Here is a 19,800-nt window from a genome sequence, read left to right as displayed (position 1 = left end):
TGCTGCGGCAGCAGCCGAAGGCATTCACCTGGAGAGAGAGTGAAACGGAGCAGTCAACCTGCGCAGGCGCTGCAAGCAATCTCCTGCGACTGCGCCACTACTTCAAAATGTCAAGTCAATGTTTGTCTCTCTCGCTCTTAGGCGGGCGCGGGCTAACCATGCCCGAGTGGAAGGGACGCGTGCCTCTCACTCACTCTCATTGTGAGTTATTATTTCATCCTTCTTCCTACCATATTGTAAGTTGAGGTCGATACTTGATTTATCAAAGTTTAGAATGCTTTATTTTGCAATTGTACGATCTCTATTAAATTATGGCTTGGCGGTTTGGGGTGGTACTTATGACACTCTTTTGTTACCACTATTAATTATACAGAATATGATCATAAAAGCCATATTAGAAAAACCCATATTATTCCCTTCAAAAATTGCATTCAGTGAATTGAGAGTCATGTCAATCCGTCAACTCTATGTGCTTAGCATATTTAAATATTTCAATAAACATAGAAGCTCATTTTCAAGAATCAGTGTAACTCATAGAACAAGATACAATCTACATAGATGTGTTACTTATGATTCGAATTTAACGGTTATTCGTAAGCAGCTGGTATACATCGTTCCAAAAATTGTAAACTGCATCCCGAACGAGCTCATCCCATTATGTACCTATTAAGTTTGTACCAATAAATATTAAAAAATCTGGTGTGGCGCACTCACACAACTTTCCTTGCCGTTATAAAAATTGATCAACAAATATCAATTACTGATGCTAGTGTTCCCGCGCATCTAAATTAGACTACTATTTGAGATCTAAGCCAGCTGGTGACAGGACAATAATGCTGCAGACATATGAAGTCTGCTATCTCTTCATAGTGAATGATTTAATAGAATCAACACTTGCCAACAGTTTGCGAATTGAATAATCTTATTTTCTCGAAATTCGAGCTTATTTCCAATTTTAGGTGAAAATGTTACTGAACATTAATTGTAGAGATTTTTATGCTCATTCTTTCTCAGTTGAATTTTTTTGTTTGAATTGTATCTGAAGCCTGATAATTGGGAATCTAAAATCAACTTTGCATAGATGGGGCGGAGCTCCTGAAATTTTTACAGATATGGGACTAGTGGCAGTTGATAGAGCTTATTGATTACTTTTTCTGGTATGATTCGCAAAAAACCCTGTTTTTGACAATATTTTCGCCATTTTAGCCGCCATCTTGAGTTGCATTTGATCGAAATTGTTCGTGTCAGATCCTTATAGGAGAAGGACCTCAAGTTCCAAATTTCAAGTCATTCCGTTTATTAATTAAGATATGAGATATTGTATACACAGACGCGCGCGCGCGCACACACACACACACACACACACACACACACACACACACACACACACACACACACACACACACACACACACAAACAGACCAATACCCAAAAACCACTTTTTTGGACTCAGGGGACCTTAAAACATATAGAAATATAGAAATTTTGGTACCTCAATTTTTTTTCGGAAAATAATACTTTCCTTATCTATGGTAATAGGGCAAGGAAAGTAAAACTGGATACTTCACAACTATTACTTTAATCTTAATATTTTATGAGTTCAGAAATTTTCTTAGCTTTTAAAACTATTCATTATTAACAGGATTAATTCACAATCAATAGCATTTATTTTAAATATACTCACCATGGATTGAATAAAAAGATTCCATTTTAAATTATTAGCTTAAGATTTTTAGAAATAGTTAAGTCTCTACTCCTTGTAACATTCAAAATCCGAATGGATAAATAAAAATTCCTATTTGAAGAAATTTATAGGTCTAAGTGAAATAATAGGCTAATATCGCCAAAGATGATACAGTTAAAGATTAGATAATATCAGGCATCATGGCCAAATTGTACAACAGCCGAATAGAAATGAAAATAATTTTTGCTACCTGTATAATATTATATAAAATATTGAAAATTTGAGGTTAGGCGTAAAACATCTATTGATCAGCAACCTAATGATTGACCAAGTCGCATAACGTAGAATCTGACCAAACACCTTGGCAGAAACTTATTGTAGTGAAACAGTATTCAACTTGAGGAACCAAAAGTTACACGTTGCTAATTGTTGTAATATAAGAATCAATCTATAACCTTTATAAAAATACTTTGCATGTAAAAAGCATATTAAAAAACCAAAACAAAAATAATTAAATGTTTTAAGGAAGTAAGAGGTTACTAGGCGCATGAATACTATAATAATTTGCATGCACCAATCAAATGGTGGCAATTGATAGGCGGCATTAGTGAGCCGATTACAAATGATAAGAATTTATAAATTATTATTGTGCAGTTTATGTTTTGGATATGGCCCAAAGGCAAATACATTATTAAAGATGTAACATAAGTAATAATCTAATAGTTTGGTACAGTCTATTTGAGCCATGAATGGCGGGGGAACAGAGTATTTAAATTTCATGTAAATTTGGAAATCGGAAATGAAAATTGTGAATTAGAAAAGAGAATTTCGACACTTGCCTGCCAACGACCACCATGAGATGTCACCAAAAATTGTAGAGCGTAATATCTTACTATACCTTTCATAGCTTAAAGTTAAATCGAATTTCTATATTTTTTCATAAGACTTTGTGATGCTAATGTAAAGCAGAAGTCATTTTTAAATAATTTTTCAACCCCTTGGAAGAGATGACTCTGGCTACAAATAATCCAGGACCACCAGGAGTTTGGATCAACATCAGCAGCTCATAGAAAATTCCAGCACATGAGTGAAAAATATTGAAATAGTGATAGGGCGCCCTCAGTGCTTCGAAATTAAATAAGAATCAAAGCTAGCTCATCGAAAGGGTTTTTTTATAAATTAAGAATTTGGTAAAAATACTTGCGCAAGTAAAGATAGTATAAAAGGTATTTTATTAGATAGTAACGAATCAATCCATATATCAAAAGATCTATCAATCAAAGCATACTAAGTTCTAGGCTGTTAATACAATATTTATATGATCATTAATTTCTGCAATATAATTTGCGATAATATAATGTAGCTCTGATTCACTAGATGAATTGATCTATCTATTCCGTCAGGTGCCGAATCTCGCACCCTGAGATAAAAAATATTTATTATAAAGAAATCTATTGGAAACCATAGAATTTAATATATATATTTGGTTTATTAGTTTGTCAATTTATCATGCTGATTTAATAAATTTATATCTGAAATAGATTCGTCCAAGTTGACAAGTATCAGCAAGTTGATATTGAAGCTACTTGCAAATAGATGCATATGATCATGAAATGAAAGCTCATGGTAACATTTCGTGCTATAGAACTTAAAGAATAATATTAACCTGTGATATTTTATTGATTTCGTTTCTTGTTATATTATATAATCCTGTCGCTCTATATATTTTTGCTTTGACTTATTTTTTGAGATATTTGTTAATACATGTATCAGATTTTTTATGGTGTATGATTCATTTTATTCCTCATTACTATAGGATATAAGTTTTATATATATATATATATTTTTATAAATTATCAGTATTATTGTGGATGCTCATATCTGGGCCTATAAAGATTTTTTATGAGACTATATCCTAGTAAAACCACGATCAGATTTTATAATTATTGAAATATTTCTCATGCTCTACCGATTGATGCCAAGCAGGAGGCTAATCGTTATTTAATTATAAAAAATAACGTGACATCCTATTGGTGAACAAGTGTTTCATTTATGCCAGTAGTTCTTCACCTCCAGATATTTTACAGATAGATTATATATATATTTAGAATAATAATTATTGTTTTTTTTTTTTTTGATTGTCACATCTTTGTACTGTTTTTGTGTTTTGGTGAAATAAGTTGAATTGAATACTATATTGAATTTCTGTATATTACTAACAAGACATCAAAATAAAAAATAGAATGCAGTCATAGAAATGAATACACAGGTGCGGCAGAACCGATTAAGCAGTTTGCTTTGATTGTCACATCAACTGTGATAGAGATAAAATCATAGTAAAGAGGAAAGATAGCACAAGAAGATAATATTTAGGCTATAGTTAGTTCAGCATGGTATTGTTAGTTTATGTTTCAAATTTCAAGCTGTTCACATATTGACTCAAGCCAATTACATTTGCCTACTGACAATTTTACATTCGCCTACTACTGTTTTGGCCGCTAGATAGTGTAAGAACGTCACAGTGTGTAAGACTATCAGCGTCACATAGCTCCACGAAAATAGCTATTTATGTATTAAGAGCGATATGCATGACTTTATCGCTCGCGCAATACAGTTATCACGTGACGCGAAGTGGAGCGTGATAATTTAGCAAGAGCGATGAAGAAGCAGTACGCCCAAATTACATACAAATTTTTTTCTTAAACTGCCCAAACCTGTTAAATTTCTCATATCGGCGGAGTTAATAATAATTCGTCTTCACTGATATCCATCATGGCTGCATAGTGCAGAACCTGTACAATAATTACCGACTTTTTAGGTTAAGATCTGACCTACTTTTGGCGAGCTGCTTACCAACAGCTGATTAACGAGTGTAAAGAAACTCTTCTGCGCATGCGCAAAATGATTAGCGAGCGTAAAGAAAATCTACTGCGCATGCGTAGATGGTTAGCGAGCGAAAAAGTACATTCTTCCCAGAAATAAGCTGTTTTACGAGGAGAATTGAGTATGTAAATTCTTTTTTCACGCGCAGTTGTAGAAAAAAATACTTTTAGGACTATCAGTAAGAGTTAACATTGAAATATGAAACATGAACGCCCGATACCATGGGATATCTTCTCATATGCTATCTTTTCTCTATTATAAAATTCAGCCAGTGGGCAGTTTTTGTTTATTCTCCAATCAACTTTGAGTAGGCAACATAGTCTCCTCATTCCAATTGTAATGTTAGACAACAATAACCTCTGTTACGTTTCTTTGGTTGGCAGAGAAAATTTAGAATAAATTTTGAATCACATAACAAAATAAAGACTATTTGACTCACTATCTGGTGTGGAAAGGAAACTCATAGAAGAACAACATATTTGTAGAAAGAGAGAGAGAGAGAGAGATATGACTTTAATTGACCTGACCTTTGTGAACATTACAAAATATATTTCAACTGACTAGAAATAAACTTAAGGCCTCAAGAAATCAGGTGAACCAAAATTAATACAGAAATCTTCAAAAAATAAATTAATTCAGCAAACAAGAAATTTAACAAAATCTTAGGTTGGGAAGTTACTCAAACAGGAACTATCAGGACTCTAGTAAAATTCGAACTAAAACAAAATAAGTTCACAAGATCAGCCTGTTCTTCACATTACAGAAAATTAACCTTTTAAATCTAATTTATAGTCCCTAGGCGCCTTTCATTATTAATTTTACCCCAAAAGACTTAGATTGTGTCAGGGGTGATTGAACATTTTAAGAAATGCTAATCACACCAAACATAGTCTGTATTGGCGAACCCCTCCCCTTTTTGTAACAGTTTATATTCCACTCCGTTTTCCCTGTTTACACCTTTTCACGACGAATTATCCTTTCATACCTTGCTCTGTTGATCATACTGGGTATTGTATTGATTTGATACTGACGGTTTATTGCTGTCCCTGACACGCCCTGCGAGTTCGTACTACAGAGCCCATTGAGAGAATTCACTGCGGCCATCCTTATGGTGATGCGAGGGTTCCTGCTATTTGTGAAGGCGGTGGGTCGTCAATTCGTAAACCGCTGTTTGAAATGAAATAAAACTAAATAATTCTGGTGTCTCTAGCAAGAGTTCAAAGAAACTAGCAATGATACAAAACACAATTCTACGACCTAATCTCAAATAAAAATAAAAATACAGGTGACCTAGAGACTACTCTGTGTTTGCTTTAAAGTAGAACAACGACAATAATATCATAAATACAGTTGCTTCAAAAAATTTATGAAATTACCCTACTTCAGTTTACAGCAACTTAAGAGCTGTAATAATTTACAAAACAATAATGCTTATCAAAAATAGTTTCTACTCGTTAAGTTATTACTCTTATCTCGTTAAGTTATTCCAATCGTTATGGTATCATAAGTCCATAAATTAAATCACTCAGTTGTTTTATTGAGTACTCTTATTAGGTTACCTCAGCCAAAAATACTTTTAAGTAATTTAAAATAACAGGAAACAATAAGATTGGGCTGAACCTAACCTCAAACGGGTGACGCCCTTGATAAAAAGGTTAGGCCTACATCAGATCACAAACTGAGATCAGAAAATTTAGTTTGGAAAATCAAACTAATGGACCTATAAAATACAAGTTACAAATCTTTTTTAAAAAATACGTACCTCTAGGCGGAAATTGTTCAAGTATAAAATCGAGCCATTTTCATATCTCTCTCTTCCCTAGTTTTACATGAAATTTATTAAAACATAATAGAAGAAAAATAATAATTAAGAATATCTAAAGTTTGGTCACAACCAATGATCGACTACATATTTTGACTAGAATCCAGAACTAGAATAAATTGCAACAAAAGTTAGAGATACGCAGATTTCCCGTGGCTCCAAAGTTTTCCAAGTGACGGGCAACGCCCTAGTAAAACCTGACAGAGCTAAATCAGGCTTGCCAATTAAGAAAGGACAAAATCAATTACTCTCATAAGCATATCTCTCTCAATAATAAAGTGAGAAAGAAGACAAGTAGTGAGACCGAAATCCCAGTTCTCACGCTGTAAAATGATGACATCAGGCAACAAGCGATAACAAGACAAAACCGCACAGACGAGAAAACTGTAATATATATCACCATGACACCTCTAAATAGAGTCCGAAACAGGAACTTGCAATCAGTCTCGAATTGTAGAGAATTCCATGCTCTACAACCTAATTTGCCTTAAATCTATCATCAATCATTGTTTTGTTCTGGAAAACTGCCAAGATCTTAAAAATAAGGGAAATTCCGCCAATATTTTGAATTCTTGAAACGAACGAGTCAAACATTACAAACATATTTTCTAAGAATTATTAACTGCAAATCAAAGAGCAGATTTGGCTGTACATTTCAAGACCAAGTACATTTTTTCATCTCATCAGGTTTCCAAGATACACAGCTTCAAATATAGAAATTTGTCACTTCTTGTGTATGAATATACTTGAGGATGAATTTTATAAATTTTGACCGAATTTGACTCATCATGCAAGATTTAGAATCTTCCTAGCGAGCCTGAGGAGATCCAATCATTAAGTCAAAAGTAAGTGTTTGAAATTTTGATCCTTGATGTGTCCTTATGCCTCCTAACCAGGAAATACTTAAATTAAGTGCTTCTTACGGGCGATGTGATGGAACATGATCTTAGGAGACTATAATTATTATAGAGCGATATCTCAATGTGAGCACAATGAAATTCGTTGTGATGGATGAAGCTAAGGATTGGGTGTTTTTTGAAATACATGGAACATATTGTTATCAGGTGTATCTGGAAATCCATCTGAGATAGAGCAGTCTACCTGGTCACAGGTTTCGGAGCACAAAGTTACGCCCAGGGGGATTTTTAATCATACATTTGAATGGAGACAATCAAAAGATATATAGTGGATTGAAAACCATGAATGAGCATTTCCTTGAAAATTCGACATTTCCATAAATATGATTAGTTTTTGGAAAAATGTAGCTTGATAAACATTGAAGATAGAGAGTTCGGAATAATCTAATATTTTATTGAAATTCATATCATTAAAATGAATAGAGTCGTGAGCGATTTTTTTCTGTCTGATGAGTGTTGTTTTTGGCGCCCGTGGTTATATTTATATAACCCCGGTTATATCCCGGATTACAAATGACTTGAATTAACATATTATGTGGTCCGCGATTATATGACATTCATTGATAGTTTCCCTGTCACTGGACTGTGGAGAAGACCAGAAAGGAGTTACATGAGTGATTTACTACTACTTACCGCATTTGATGAGATAGACATGAGTATATTCATCGATAAAGTCAGGATTAACAGATTCATCACCTTCAACATTTTCAATAGATACACGACAGCCGTTATTCCAAGGGAATCTAAAAATATAAAATTGAATTTATTTTTCAATAATAGGGGATTTGCTCAATCTAATCTATATATATAAAAGAGAAATGGCACTCACTCACTCACTGACTGACTCACTCACTCACTCACTCGCAGAACTAAAAATCTACCGGACCAAAAACGTTCAAATTTGGTAAGTATGTTCAGTTGGCCCTTTAGAGGCGCACTAAGAAATCTTTTGGCAATATTTCAACTCTAAGGGTAGTTTTTAAGGATTTAAAGTTCGTCTTTTAGCATGTATATTCTCCTTATTATAATAATTATTGAAAAAATCTGGTGTGGCGCACTCACACAACTTTCCTTGCCGTTATGAGAATTGATCACCTGACGCTAGTGTTCCCGCGCATCTTAAGTCCACTATTCAAAGATTTGAGCCAGCTGGTGACAGGGCAATAACGCTGGAGACACACATGAGGTCTGATATCTCTTCATAGTGAATGATTTAATAGAATCAACAATAATTTGCAACTGAATAATCACATTTTCTCGAATTTAAAGCTTATTTTCAATTTTAGGTGGAAATGTTACTGAACATTAATTGTAGAGATTTTCATGCTCAATCTACTCCACTTGATTTTTTTCGTTTCAATTTTATCTGGAGCCTGATAATTGGGAATCTATCTGCATTGATGAGGCAAAGCTCCTGAAATTTTTACAGATATGGGACTTGTGGCAGTTGATAGAGCTTATCGATGACTATTTCAGGTATGAATTTGATCAAAATCGTTGGAGCCGTTTCCGAGAAAATCACGAAAAACCCTGTTTTTGACAACATTCTCGCCATTCTAAACGCCATCTTGAATTGCATTTGATCGAAATTGTTCGTGTCGGATCCTTATAGTGGAAGGACCTTAAGTTCCAAATTTCAAGTCATTCCGTTAATTGGGAGATGAGATATCGTGTACACAGACGCACATACACTCATAAACACACACACACATACAGACCAATACCCGAAAACCAGTTTTTTGGACTCAGGGGACCTTGAAACGTATAGAAATTTAGAATATGGGGTACCTTAATTTTTTTCGGAAAGCAATACTTTCCTTACCTAGTGTAATAGGGCAAGGAAAGTAAAAAGGCCATAACATATGTTAATATAGAACTATAATCTAGAGCACGGTATATAGAAGAAGACGGTAGGTGTCACGCGCATTTTTGTGCTAAATTTCCAGAGTAGCTGACGTCTTTTTTTATCCAATCATCTGTTTTTAACAAATAAGTTTTATAAATTGCCAATAGGTGTTAAAAACTTCGTTAGGTGGCGATGACGCAATCTAGCTGGTTGGCTACTGCGCACACATTTCATGACCCCTACCGTTTTCATCTAGATACCGTGATCTAGTAAAGAGAGAGAGTACCTCTTCGAAACAGTTGTTAACTGGTAACTAAATTAATAATTCTGTCAGGTTGGCATTAAGTTGAGTTGACTTTCTTAGGTTGGCACCAAGTTGAAGATTGAAATGCATTTATCGCGGAAAAATTGATTGGGCACTACTACTTCAATCAGTGCTATTCCTGGGAGTATTATATTACTAGCCGTCAGGCTCGCTTCGCTCGCCATATCCGTTTAGCCAGACGTTTAGTTTGGACCCCCGACTGGATCGTCCTAACATAATATGATAATAATGCTCAAATTAAAAATGCACGAATTAAAAATGCAGGCGAGCGAAGCGAGCCTGCTGATCTCACCCATGGACGATCCAGTCGGGGGTCCAGGGGGCGGAGCCCCCTGGCTAGACGGATATGGCGAGCGAAGCGAGCCTGACGGCTAGTCTCTATATGTAATTAATATCGGGGCACCGAGCTTCGCTCGTTATTTATTTATTGATAAACAGAGCACAATTTTTCAAAATGATTGGGGAAGGACAAACAGGCACAGCCCAAAAGTGTTTCTTCCCCGAATTTTTATTTATACACTATAAATGATCCAAAAAGAAGGTTATGTTTCATACACTTGAATCCAGGTCCAATTTTCAGTCAAAATATTTAAAAAACAGAAACGTTCTAATTTAGATTGTTTACAAACCAAATTGGATAACAAAATCACACTCACTAATCACTTAAAACTGTTAAATAATGATTAACTTTGAATATTATGATATACTCTAATTTAGAGTGATAAACCATGTCATGTCAACAAATCATTTTATTTTGATAGTCTATTAAAATTTCTAGATGATATTTCTCGCGAGATATGGTAAGCTGTTTGAATGATTACACAGCTGATCTCCCACACAGGCACAGCATCTTCTGTTCGACAGACGACGAAATCCGTTCTTCCAAGAATGAATTATCCTTTCAATGTCCTTCAGCGAGTTTTCCCAGGGATGAGACCTAGTGCAATCGAATCTTCATATTATAAACCTACTATGTTCTGAATTCCGTGAGAATCGTTAGAGCCGTTTTCGAAACATATAAACATCCAAACATCTAAACATATAAACAGGAATTGCTCGTTTAATAGTATAGGATAATATAAAAATCTGGTGTGGCGCACTCACACAACTTTCCTTGCCGTTATGAAAATTGATCACCTGACGCTAGTGTACACGCGCATCTCAAGCCTACTATTCAAAGATCTGCCAGCTGGTGACAGGACAATATCGCTGAAGACACACGGAGTCTGCTATCTCTTCATAGTGAATGATTCAATAGAATCAACAGTTGCCAACAGTTTGCATAATTGAATAAACACATTTTCTCGAATTTGTGCCGTGCTATGAATTTGGAAAGTTGATATGGAATTTAGAATTTAGAAGCACACACAATATAACTTCATAAAAGGGATGCTCCATAAACATACCTAGTGCTAGAGAACGGGAAACCAGAAATGACAAGAGAGACAACGAAATAGAGAGAAGATATCAACTATATTGTCACCTCTTACAGTTTAATTTAACAATTAATAAAACAAAATGAAGTTACATCATGAAAACCGAAAATAGAATCACTAAATTTAGAATGTTATCTCCGATATAGTTAATTCGATAGTATTCTACTCTGTCTGCTTTACATAAACATCTTAGATTGAATCATGAGAAGCTTAAAGGACTCTAATTTGAGGAAGAAGAATTGAAAGATATTTCTCAGAAGTTAATCATAAATAACAATAAATATTTTAAAAGAAAGATCAACATAAGATTCATAAAATTCTTAGAACATTCAGAACACACTTGGAAACTTTTAAAATACTATCAAAACATTATCAAATATTAATAATCCCCAATAATATCTATTCTGTATCTTTATATTATGAAAGCTGCAAAGACCAATATTCCTCAAGTATCACATCACGGAATTCTACATAGGAAGACTATTCAAAAATATGTTATATCAAAACAAATTTAGAAAAGCTAGGGTCCTTGAAACTTCTATTCGATTCTTTACAACTTTAAGACCAAAATTATTTTAAACATTAATTTATCAATAAGGGACCTTTGAACATTTCATATACTAATTCAACTTTTAGTAGTTTAGTAGATTATAAAATATAAATTTTAAGAAAACTAAAATTCCCAGCTGGATCCTTACAGAGAAAATATTCCCTCACATTTCAATGTAAAGATACAATCGAAAATCTATTATTCAAACCAAATATTAATAAAATTTGTAATCTATTCATTCCCAATTTCCAAAGTTACGATTTAACAAACATTCTAATTCCGCACGTTTAATTGATTGGATGGTTCGCACGTTTTACACCCCTCCCTTTTTGAAAGTCTATAGTTACTAAAACCCATTCTGTCTCATCCGGAGTTCCTGGGACGTTTGTTTAATTTGGAAAAAGTTGTTACCTCAAAGCTGTTTCTTCAATTTGAATCTAGGCTCGGTGATCGAGCTCTACACGTCCAGATGGACAGGAGACAGCATACCCCAAGCTTCTAGGACTGCCATCGATTCAGAGCCATCTCAGCGGCTTAAAGACACACGTTCACGAGACATTCATGAACCCGTAAATTAATGGACTCGTACATTGATGGACCCGTACTTTGACCGCTGTTAGAATAAAAAAATAAACTAGGATAATACAAATTAACTCAACTTTAGTTATATTATAAAGTCAACCTACTTAAGGTTATATAAAACTCAAATCAATACTTATTACTTTAAACCACAAATAGACATTACCTACTTCAATATCATGATTTAATAGAAAAGAATTTATTAGTAATCAGGGTCATGCCCTTTATACAAAGAGATGAGTGCATAATTATTATTCCATAATACCAAACTTTAATTCACTAGTTGATTGAACAATTTTTCATAACAAGGTCTTTCGAGTATTGTTGTTAGTTTGTTCAGTCCGTTCTCTTACATAAATTACATATATAGTGTTATTTAAAAAATTAATTACATGATAGGTGTTTCCTTAAGAATCAAGAAAGCTTTCCATTAGAATCAGCAAAACAAATAAAATCTATATCATAAAACACTGTCATTTAAATTCAGGTTAATAGCTTCCTCTTCAAAAATAATTTGAAATCAAAAAATATCTCAATTCCTTCCAATAGGTACTCTGAATTTCTACAAATTCCGTTCATTTTCTTCCAAAATTTATCAGTTTGAATTACCATTACCATCTTCCATTCAAATCAAAAGGACCATTCTCAATTATTATACTTTAATTACATTACAATAAATGCTTTGATGGAAGCTTTCATTGATAATAATTTCCTTAATTATATTATAAATCTATGACGTACCTTTAGTGGCGGTTATAGGAGAAAAATTTCCATAGTAAGGTGACAATTTGATATCCTCTCTTCTTAATTAAAGCAATTACTGAGGCGGAAAAAACTAAATATTCTACTGGAACAAAAGGTTCCAGAGCCAAATACTAAAAAGCCTAAAGCTGGCATGAAAGCCATGATTAACACAAAATACTGTGACTACATTTTGTACTGCTTACAACAGAGGACAGATGTGAAGCCACTGTAAGGTTGCCTTGTCGAGGACAGCTGTGTACGGCCTCACTAGATAGGAACCTAACCAACGTTAACTGTGATTGGGAGTTACTATTTTCTAGAGAAATTTCCACCAATAGAAAGGAACGGTACAACTACAATTTAAGATACATTCTCCCACCTAGTGATAGCTATTTTCCAAATTCCTAACCAAATAAGGCATGATTGATAATCAATTGGACACAAATTCCTTGCCTTATAAGGTCATGAACTGAGCTGATGCTCCAGGAAAATCATTGATTTTCTTAGTACTATAACTTCTACGCACACACTAACAACACAACACAACGCAGAAAAGCAAACCAGCGAAAAAAACTGTTATACAGACTGACTTCTCATGATAATTTGCATAATCCTCACCATTCACAATTAGAACAATGAATATTGTTACAAAATTCGAGCTTATTGTCAATTTTAGGTGGAAATGTCACTGAACATTAATTGTAGAGATTTTTATGCTCAATCTTTTCCACTTGAAATTTTTTGTCTGAATTGTATCTGAAGCCTGATAATTGGGAATCTAAAATCAGACTTTGCATTGATGGGGCGGAGCTCCTGATAGAGCTTATCAATGACTATTTTAGGTATGAATTTGATCAAAATCGTTGGAGCCATTCTCGAGAAAATCTCGAAAAACCCTGTTTTTGACAACATTTTCGTAATTTTAGCCGCCATCTTGAATTGGATTTGTTCGAAATTGTTCGTGTTGGATCCTTATAGGGGAAGGACCTTAAGTTCCAAATTTTGAATCATTCCGTTACAAACCACTTACAAATATTTTGTTTGGTGATGTGCCCACACTGCTGGCCACAGGCAAACATTGTTTGCCAGACATAATGAAATTTGCCCAAACTTCTTCAACAAACATGTTTGTCGAACATTTGTTCAGTGTGGACACGGCTTTAGCCCCCCTATTAATTTTTCTGGTCAGAAACCATCCCCAATATTCACACAACACATTCCCAAAGTTTCATGCCGTTCTGTCAAGTAGTTTTCGAGTATATAGGAAACAAACAAACTAACACACAAACAGACATTCATCTTTACTTTCCTTGCCCTATTACCATAGGTAAGGAAAGTATTGCTTTCCGAAAAAAAATTAAGGTACCCCAGTTTCCAAATTTCTATACGTCCCCTGAGTCAAAAAAGTGGTTTTTGGGTATTGGTCTGTATGTTTATGCCTGTATGTGTCTGTATGTTTGAAATTTCAAGTCAATCGGTTGATTAGGAATGGAGTTATCGTGTTCACAGACTTACACACATACACACACACACACACACACACACACACACACACACACACACACACACACACACCACACACACACACAACACACACACACACACACACACACACACACACACAGACCAACACCCAAAAAATCATGTTTTTGGACTCAGGGGACCTTGAAATGTATAGAAAACTTGAAATTAGGGTACCTTAATTTTTTTGAAAGCAATACTTCCCTTACCAATGATAATAGGGCAAGGAAAGTAAAAACCTACTCCAAAATAAGAATATGATTGTGAATTAATATTCTCAGAATGAGCTATGCTTGTAGTATCAATTCTAGCCACAAGTACGCTTCAAGATCTAGTAATTAGAAATATTGAAACAAAAATTATGCCCTGTTTCATTAAGCTTGGTCAAGTCACATGAACATGGTCGAGCCAGGTACGATTTGAAGATACAAAGATTACGAAGATATAAGAATGTTCCAGTGCACTCCCCTAGAACCGTACCTGATTTGACCATGTTCAAAAGTCTTGACCGAGCTTGGTGAAAACGGGCATTGAAGAATTTTCCTCTTCTTACCGTTTCTTAAGAGCTGTTTTTGATATTTCTCACGCACAGCAGATCCTACACAAAATATCTGGGCGAAGCACTTTACTTGTGAAAACTCTCCGCTAACGTATTGCAGAATCTAATGACACAAATTGAAAGGCCGCAACGATCAAAATATTTTTTCCACATCACTTATCATAATATAATATGTGGAGGCTGATTATTGGTCGAGTATTTCCAACAAGCTAGATAAAGTCCCACATCACTCAATATATTCGTGGAGGCTGATGATTGGTCGAAAATTGCCAGCAAGCTGCTAAGGCTCAACTCACACTTACGCGACTCAGGTCGAGAAGAGAATCGACTCTAGTCGAGAGCATGTGTTTCCAAATGGTGACACTCAGACAAGTCGATTTTAGTCTCCGCGACTAGAGACTAGAATCGACACATCGCGGAGACTAGAATCGACTGACTTGAGTGTCATCATTTTTGAAACACATGCTCTCGACTATAGTCGAGTCTCTTCTCGACCTGAGTCGCATAAGTGTGAGTTGAGCCTAAAGAGCTCCATAAAGTCATGCTATTGAATAACGCACTCTAATTTTCCTAAAAATAATCATCAACTACTTTATACTATCAGCATTGGTTAAATGAGAAGCATCGATCTCATTATAAAAGAATACTGACAATTTGAAGTGAAACTCACTATAGCTAGATGGAATATCTAAATTTGAACTGAATTTACTCATAAAACTAAGGTGTAACAAGCAATGACAAGGTAAAGAATGCTTTATGAAGTGATTTGTGCTTTCAATTAATCATATTATAACAAAGATTATAATCAACTCCTAGTTGGTTACATCCTATACTATTAAACGAGCAACTTCTGTTTATATGTTTTCGCCCCACTTGGATGTAATGAGCTGGTTTTCGTGCGTCATATGGAGGCCGAAAATGACTGTTTTCTGACCAGGCCGGTAAAAGTTTTACTGCCCTAGGGCTGTAAAATAACCTTGAAGTCAGCTGATTCTGATTTGATGTGAACGTGTTTACAAAATGATTTATGAAACGGAATCAGTTTATGCTTCTAGAGTTGAATAAGTATTCTGCAATAAGATTATATCATTTTATTTGGATGAATAGATTTATATATTATAAACTATTCAAATTCGATTTTCAGAGTAGGATAGAACTTCTAACCTAAACTTCCAAAGTCAACGACAACAAGCATTGTTGACGTTGACATTCAGATTGGCCAAATTTCAGTGCTAAAACAGCTGATCAAAAAATTTTTCATTATTTGTGTTTATTATTCAAGAATCAAAACATTTATAATAAAATCATCTTATTGTCAATTGGAAGAATAAAAAGTATAAACTCAACCTCTTACATAATTGAACATAATCTTTTAGGTTATTTAAACAAATCAGAATAAATAATAAAAATACTTGGACAATTTCCTGATATTCAGATTACCTCAGATTTGCTAGAGCTATGACCTTGCTTTGCTTTCGGAAGTGCCTAATAAACAATAAATTATTCTCATATTTATATTGTTTTTTTTCTGTGTGGCGAAAAATAACGTTCTCACCATGGGCAAAAATGTATTTCTGGCTCTCAATCTTTTCTAGTCCTCGGCCTACGGCCTCGGACTTGAAAAGCGATTTCGTGCCAGAAAAGTCTCATTTTCGGCCCTAGGTGCGAAATATACTATTAGATGGTTATAGTCCATGCAAAGAATGCTCAAGAAAGGGTATAGAGGGAAAAGTTGGGAAGACAAATTTTGACCTCGCAGTTCTGTTTAAGGTAGTGAAGAGGTAAACATATCAAGAGTCCCCACCCCTACAAACTGTGCTAAGGGGGTGGGGGTGGTTTAAAAGTATTTTTTTTCGGTTTCTCGCATAGAACTCAAACACTATGTATCCTAAGGACTTTTCACACAACTTTTTTCATATCTCCTCTAGTTTTCGAGATATCCGCTCTTGAAGGTGTGACATTTTTGAAAAAACACGTTTGCCACCAATTTTTTTCTATTTTTGCTCTTATAACTTTTTAAAAATCGATGGGAAAAATCCATGTTGATCATGGAACAGCTTATAGAACATTGAATTCTTTTCAATTTAATGTATAATTTTACACATTTACAAATTTCCCTACACCTTTTGCAGCAGCTTTAGTGTTGAGTGTGAAATCTCCATTTTCGCAACAATAGACCAATTGACAAAGGAATTTTGAGGAAATGTTTTAAACATAATTTTTGACTTTGCAGCTTTGTTGAGACTATTTGGGTGGAGAACATATCAAAAGTCCCCATTCCTAACTCATGACGTGATAAGGGGATGAGGGTGGTTTAAAAGTTGAATTTTTCAGCGTTTTGCTTCCACGCTCATATCTTGAGAACAATGCGTTCATCCGAGATAACTAACTATTCCAAAATGAATCCTGATAAATTCTCTACACTTCATGTTCAGTATAATTTTGTAATATTCTCAACAGTTCCCGAGATATTCGCTCTTGAAAGTGTGTAATTGTTCAAAAAACATGTTTTTATCCAATGTTCTGGTCTTTCAGGGTTTATAATTCTCCAACAATGCATCATAAATTCTATGCTTGTCTTAGGTCTGTAGAGCATTGATGTCTCTTTGAAATGGTGTATTTTTCCACTATTCCAAGTTTTCCTTTCATTGTTATAGCACCTTCAATGTAGGGGGAAATTTTCATTGCTGCAACAATTGATCGTTTGACAATGACTTCTGAAGGGGGTGTCTGTGACACAATTTCTTACTTTGCAGCTTGATTTGGACTAGTTAGTAGGTGAACATAGTGAAAGTGAGCACCTTCATCCCCTCCTTTGACGGTGTAGAACCTCTGAGTTGACACTTGTTGCAGCAATGAAACATTCACCCCCTACATTGAAGCTGCTATAACAATGAAAGGAAAACTTGTGAAAGTGAAATAATAATTATACCATTTCAAAGAGAATTCAATGCTCTACAAACCTACGATGAGCATCAGTTTTTATGTTGGAAAGTTATAAGCCCTGAAAGAGCAAAACATTGGATAAAAACCTATTATTTTAAAAATTACACACCTTCAAGAGCGAATATCTCGGAAACTGTTAAGAATATCAAAGAATTCTACTGAACAAAACGTGTAGAGAATTTATCAAGCTCCATTTTTAAATAGTTGGTTATGTCGGTTGAATGCATTGTTTTCAAGATATGAGCGTGGAAGCAAAATGCTGAAAAATCCAACTTTTAGACCACCCTCATCCCCTTAGCACATGAGTTGGGAATGGGGACTTTTATGTTCTCCTACTAACTAGTCTCAACAAAGCTGTAAATTAAAAAATTGTGTCTAAGATATACCCTCGAAATTCCTTTGTCAATTAGTCTTTTGTTGTGAGAATGGAGATTTCACACTCAACACCAAATCTGCTGCAAAAGGCGTAGGGAAATTTGTAAAAGTGTGAAATTAAAGAAAATTTGATGTTCTATAAGCTCCTGCTCAACATGGATTTTTCCCATCGATTCTTAAAAAGTTATAAGAGCAAAAATAGAAAAAATGGTGGCAAAAAATGGTGTTTTTTCCAAGAATGTCACAGCTTCAAGAGCAGATATCTCAAAAACTAGAAAATATATGGAAAAAGCTGTAGAATGAATATTGTGGGAAATTAGGTGAGCTTCAATTTGTTAAATGACAGTCAAGTCCTTAGGATACATAGTTTTTGAGTTCTATGCGAGAAACCAAAAAATGGTACCTTTTAACCACCCCCATCCCCTTTATCACAGGGAGTAGGGGTGGGAATCTTGATATGTTCACCTCCATACTACCCTTAGCAGAACTGCGGAGTCAAAAATTGTCTTTTCAACTTTTCCCTCTATAATCTTTCCTTGACTTAACAATTAGATGCTTGGATGTTGTGACGTTATTTTTTATAATAAATAATAAAATATCAAGCAATTACCTTCTTCTACCAAAAAAAAAAAACATTTGCTTGTAGTCACAAATAATTTCCCTCTGCCTATCATTCATTCATGACAAATCTCAACTGCTATATTGACTTGTTCTACAACTATCAGCGATATACAGCCCCGATTAATACTCAATAATATGAAATGAAATGAAATTTATTGATTCCCTTCACAAAAAACATAACAAATTACAATTTAAAAAAGTAGGAACTACGTAGACCACTCTAACCAGTATTCGTGGTCAACATACAGAAAAAAAAATTAATCATCATTACAAAAAATTACATAATGATTATAACTTGATTTAGAATTATACAAAAATAAAATCCATTGATTTTTGATTCCAGCATTTATTAAAAATCTCTTGCACTCCGTGACGTCTGCAAACCATTGTGAACAAAAATATACAACCAGTACAATTTATCTTGAATATTAAAAAAATATATATATAGTCTGTCATTATTATTTTATATGAATGTATTAAAAAAACCATTACTACTCTACGATATATTTCTCACGATTCTAATTATCGAAAAGAGAAAAAAAATGTATATAATGTTTAATCTGTATATTATTAGAACCTGTTTTTTTATAAACATATTCATACTTGTCAGTGTTGCATCAAGAAAAACTAATTCTTGGAAAGACATTAGCCAAGCTCTTAAAAGTATTAAAAAAGACTTAATATTTTCAGATGATTTGATTTCGTATGGTAATTGATTGAAATATTTTGGTGCTACATATTGGAATGATTGCTTGAAAATTGATTTATTGACTTTTGGTAAACGAAACATTCTTTGTGTGATTCTTCTTGTATTGTAATATAAATTCTCTGTACCAGTATTGCCAGCTCTGACATAGAATAGCTTTAAGACTTTATATACAAAGAGATGTTGTAGAGGTTATGCTCTTATGAAGGAAAATAATGGAAAAGAACTTTCTCTTCTAGTACTGTTGCACATTAAACGAATTATATTATTCTGAGATACTCTCAGC

At 34.2% G+C, this 19,800-nt stretch overlaps 1 protein-coding gene across 1 annotated transcript in view; it reads right to left on the bottom strand.

Moving 5' to 3' along the window:
• The window catches only part of LOC120353061, a 47,887-nt gene extending 32,596 nt beyond the window's left edge, over nt 1–15,291 (bottom strand). Inside the window, exons 1-2 of the mRNA XM_039435579.1 lie at nt 14,861–15,291; nt 7,940–8,049 (exon numbers count right to left, since the gene is read on the bottom strand). Of these exons, the coding sequence (XP_039291513.1) occupies nt 7,940–8,011 (72 nt within the window). The 5' untranslated portion in view covers nt 8,012–8,049; nt 14,861–15,291. The remainder of the gene's footprint in view (nt 1–7,939; nt 8,050–14,860) is intronic.
• Nucleotides 15,292–19,800: the final 4,509 nt, after the last annotated feature.

Source organism: Nilaparvata lugens, chromosome 9, assembly GCF_014356525.2.
Source record: "Nilaparvata lugens isolate BPH chromosome 9, ASM1435652v1, whole genome shotgun sequence".
In the NCBI taxonomy this organism is placed as follows: Eukaryota; Metazoa; Arthropoda; class Insecta; order Hemiptera; family Delphacidae; genus Nilaparvata; species Nilaparvata lugens.
The sequence above is the reverse complement of the archived record's forward strand: the minus strand, read 5'-3'. Positions and strand labels throughout refer to the sequence as shown.